At 54.6% G+C, this 4,051-nt stretch overlaps 1 protein-coding gene across 1 annotated transcript; it reads right to left on the bottom strand.

Annotated features, from left to right (window-relative positions):
• Nucleotides 1–435: 435 nt before the first annotated feature.
• On the bottom strand, nucleotides 436–4,045 carry LOC130608752 (zinc finger protein 501-like). The gene is made up of 3 exons (XM_057426954.1): nucleotides 3,849–4,045; nucleotides 1,505–1,958; nucleotides 436–1,336 (listed from the first exon to the last, which is right to left on the bottom strand). The coding sequence occupies exons 1-3, from the start codon at nucleotides 3,928–3,930 to the stop codon at nucleotides 436–438; spliced, it is 1,437 nt and encodes a 478-aa protein (XP_057282937.1). The 5' UTR covers nucleotides 3,931–4,045.
• Between the last annotated feature and the right edge of the window lie 6 nt (nucleotides 4,046–4,051).

Raw genomic sequence — 4,051 nt, 5'->3', positions numbered from 1 at the left:
GGAGCTGACCCTGGGGTCACCCGGTCCCAGCCCTGCCAGGGCAGAGGCACCTGAACGTGTCCAGGCAGGGCTTGGATGTGCCCAGAGAGGGAGCCTCCACATCCCCCTACGCAGCCTCTTCAGTGCTCTGACACTGCAACAGAACAAGTTCTTTCTCATGTCCAGGTGAAACTTCTTCTGTTTCAGTTCATGGCCACTGCTCCTCATCCTGGGGCTGCCCACTACTGAAAAGAGTCACGCACTTTCCTTCTGGCACCTGCCCCAAACCTCCAATCAGCTCCCTCCACCACCTCTCCTCTTCTTCACCTCTGTGGGCTCATTCTCCTAGGAAGAAACTGCTTTCACCCTCCACAAGCACAGTGGTCAATGGGAGTGGGAGACACCGGGCTTTGCTCCCAGGGTATCAGACCTCACTGCTCCCCAAACTCCCCCCACCTAGGGCTCCCCAACCCTGTGGGTCTGCTGGTGCCGGAAGAGCGATGAGCTCGCTCTGAAGCCCTTTCCACACTCAGCACAGACGTAGGGACGCCTCCCAGTGTGGATGCGCAGGTGCTCGGTGAGGTGGCCACTCTGTCGAAAGCTGACCCCACAGTGGGCACAGGCGTAGGGCCTCTCCCCAGTGTGGACCCGCTGGTGCCGGATGAGCTGCATGTTGTCAGAGAAGCTTTTCCCGCACTCAGCACACTTGTAAGGCTTCTCCCCAGTGTGCACCCGCTGGTGCCGGACAAGCTGTGAGTTCTCGGAGAACCTCTTCGGGCACTCGGCACACTTGTAGGGCTTCTCCCCAGTGTGGGTTACCTGGTGCCGGATCAGCTTTGAGCTCACGCTGAAGCTCTTGCCGCACTCTGAGCACTCATAGGGCTTGTCCCCGGTGTGGACCGGCTGGTGTCGTGTCAGGGCTGACCTCTCGCTGAAGCTCTTCCCGCAGGTCCTGCATACGTAGGGTTTCTCCCCAGTGTGGACCCGCTGGTGTCGTGTCAGGGTTACGGACAAGCTGAAGCTCTTCCCGCAGGTGCTGCACTCGTAGGGTTTCTCCCCCGTGTGCACCCGCTGGTGCAGAATGAGCTTCGCGGTCTGGGAGAAGCTCTTCCCACACTCGGCACACTTGTAGGGCTTCTCCCTGGTGTGGACCCACTGGTGTCGTGTCAGGGCTGAGTTCACGCTGAAACTCTTCCCGCAGGTTACGCACTCGTAGGGTTTCTCCCCAGTGTGCACCCGCTGGTGCAGGACGAGCTGAGAGTTCCTAAAGAAGCTCTTCCCGCACTCAGCACACTTGTAGGGGTTTTCCCCAGTGTGGGTTACCTGGTGCTGGATCAGCTTCGAGCTCACGCTGAAGCTCTTCCCGCAGGTCCTACACTCGTAGGGTTTCTCCCCAGTGTGCACCCACTGGTGCTGGATTAACTGCGAGTTGTCAGAGAAGCTCTTCCCACACTCGCCACATTTGTAAGGCTTCTCCCCGGTGTGGGTTACCTGGTGCCGGATCAGGTTCGAGCTTTCTCGGAACCTCTTCCCGCACTCGGGGCACTCGTAGGGCCGCTCCCCTGTGTGGATCATCTGGTGCTGGACGAGTTGTGACCGCCACTTGAAACTCTCCCCACATTCGGTGCAGGAGAAGGGTTTTTCTCCAGTGGGGATTCCCTGATGCTGGATGAGGTTGGAGCTCACCTGGAAACTCTTCCCACACTCCCCATGTATCGTCAGTTTCCCCATGGAAGGGTTTCTCTGCTGGACAACATCCGGCAGCCTCCTGGAGCTTTTTCCACACAGTGCTGCTCGGCTTGGCCTCTTCCCCAGAGAACTCTGAATCCTTTCGGACCTGCGTGGCAGAACAGGGTCCTGTGCAGGACCCTGGGAACTGTTCTCCTCGGAGAGTCCTGAGCAGAAACCCTTGGGCTCCACTGGCCGGGGGATGTCTTGATGGGCATTGTCTTCATTTGTGCTCACAATCCCACCATCAGCTGCAATAAAATGAGAATTCAGACAAGTCACAGGCAGGAATGGAAGCTTTGGACAGGGCAAATTGCAAGGGGCCAAATGCTAAAAATTCAGCACGTAGATTGACTTTAAGTATAAAACATTCTGCTATATCCTGCATTCAGGACATGGTATTTCCCTTCAAACTACACAGTGGATTTTTCAGAGTGTTCACAGGAGCAAATGCCGCAAATTGCCCTGCATGCTTCACCAGAACCTGAATCTAATGGCAAAAGTTTACTGCTTGAATTAATGGACAGATGACAAGAGGACAGGCTGGGGAAGACCTGGCACAGCCTTTGGAAAGATATATCTCACTTCACAAACCACTCAGAGTTCTTCAGAGATGTTCCCAGCTTTATCAAAAGGGACATGTGGGGTCCAGAGGCATTCCCAAAAGACATTCATCCTTCGCTAAAACTGGTAAAGAAGCTAAGCTACTCTGGCATGAACGAACCTCACAGGGCAGTAAAGAAGGGAAAAGGAGGTGGAAACATTTGCTAATGTTTTTGTGTTCCTCAGGGTTAAAGACAAAAAACCTGACTACAAACTGTGGCACAGCCTTGAAATACTGACCAACCAGGTGACAGGGGACATTCACTGCAAGTAAACAAAGACCCGGAGAGGAGAAGAGCCTCTACAGCTTGCACTTACACCAAGCTGGGATTAGGATGTTCTAGATATCGTTCCAGAATAGCACCTTGGAGTCTGAGCAGCTGGATGAAAACTGCAGCTCCTAGGCACACAATACAGCCAGTCAAGCATCAATAAGTGCTGGGGGGAAAACAATAGAGAGGAAAAGAGAATGTAATTCTGCCTTGCTTCTCAAACCCCGCATTCTGACTGCGTGCAAGGGGGAGGACAGATCCCCCATGTCAGAGACACTCTGGCAGAGCTGAGGAAGACAGAGGCATGACAGGAACCATCAGAGGCACAGAGCAGCTTCTGTATAGGAGATGAGTCAACTGCCCATTCTGCTGGGAAAAGGTACAGCTGATAGTGGGTATCACAAAGGACTATAAAAACACAAGTGGCCTGTGGGGTGGTTTGGCATCTATCCTGCACCATCTAGTCTGAATTAAGAACTCGTGCCAGCAGGAAAAGGCACTTTCAAAACAAACTAAAGGAGGCTGCAACTCATAAATCACCTAAATAAGCTGGGGAACTCCTTGCTTGCTGCAAGCTGCTACGGCTGCTACAATGTGCCCAGCTTGAGAAGGCAAGAAGATAGATCTTGAGACATTATGGGCCTAGTTCAGGAGCTTCTGAAGCCACAGACGGCTCAGGCCTGTGAAAGGATACAGGGACACATCACTGTTTGTCTGCCCTTCTCTGGGTCTTGATCAAAGGCTGGGCCTGCTGCCTGCTGTATGAGGAAAGGCTGAGAGCTGGGCTTGCTCTGCCTAGAGAACAGAAGGCTCGGGGGAGACATGATCACCACAGTCCTATTTAAGGGTGCCTACAAGAAGACACAAGGAGTCACATGGAAAAGACGAGGGGTACAAGTTACTCCTGGGCAGATTCTGTTTGGACACAAGAGGAAAAGTTTTCCAAGTGAGAACAACCAGCCATTGCAATAATCTCCCCAGGGAAGTGGTGCACTCCCCAGTGTTGGACGCTTTAAAGACTCAGCTGGACAGGGCACTGGGACATCCAGTCCAGGTCATGCTTTGCCTGGAAAAGTTGTACTGGATGATCCTTGAGATCCCTCCCAGCCTGGTGCCCTGTGGCGCTATGAATACCGTCGCCACAGGCAGCAGGTGAAGCTGGACGGTCCCTGCTCCAACCCAGCACCTCCGCCCTTGTACATTCTGGGGGCGCTGGTGCTCCCGGAGCACTCTTTCTCATGACGGGTTCACACTGACGGCCCTTACCTGAGGTGCCGCTCAGAGCACTCTTCCCTTCGCAGGAGCGGGACAACCGCAGTTCCTCCTTCTGATCCATGTGGATGAGCATCTCCGGCGCCGCTCCGGGGAAAGAAACGAAGAGGGTCAGGCCAGCTGGGCTTTCACCGACCGCTACCAGCGGCGCGGCTCGGGAGCTAGCGGCTCCGCGACGAGCAGGGACCCCGGCTCCA

Source organism: Pezoporus wallicus, unplaced genomic scaffold (genome assembly GCF_028554395.1).
Source record: "Pezoporus wallicus isolate ANWC-B61680 ecotype Strahan unplaced genomic scaffold, APGP_CSIRO_Pwel_v1 contig_8003, whole genome shotgun sequence".
Lineage (NCBI taxonomy): Eukaryota > Metazoa > Chordata > Aves > Psittaciformes > Psittacidae > Pezoporus > Pezoporus wallicus.
The sequence above is the reverse complement of the archived record's forward strand: the minus strand, read 5'-3'. Positions and strand labels throughout refer to the sequence as shown.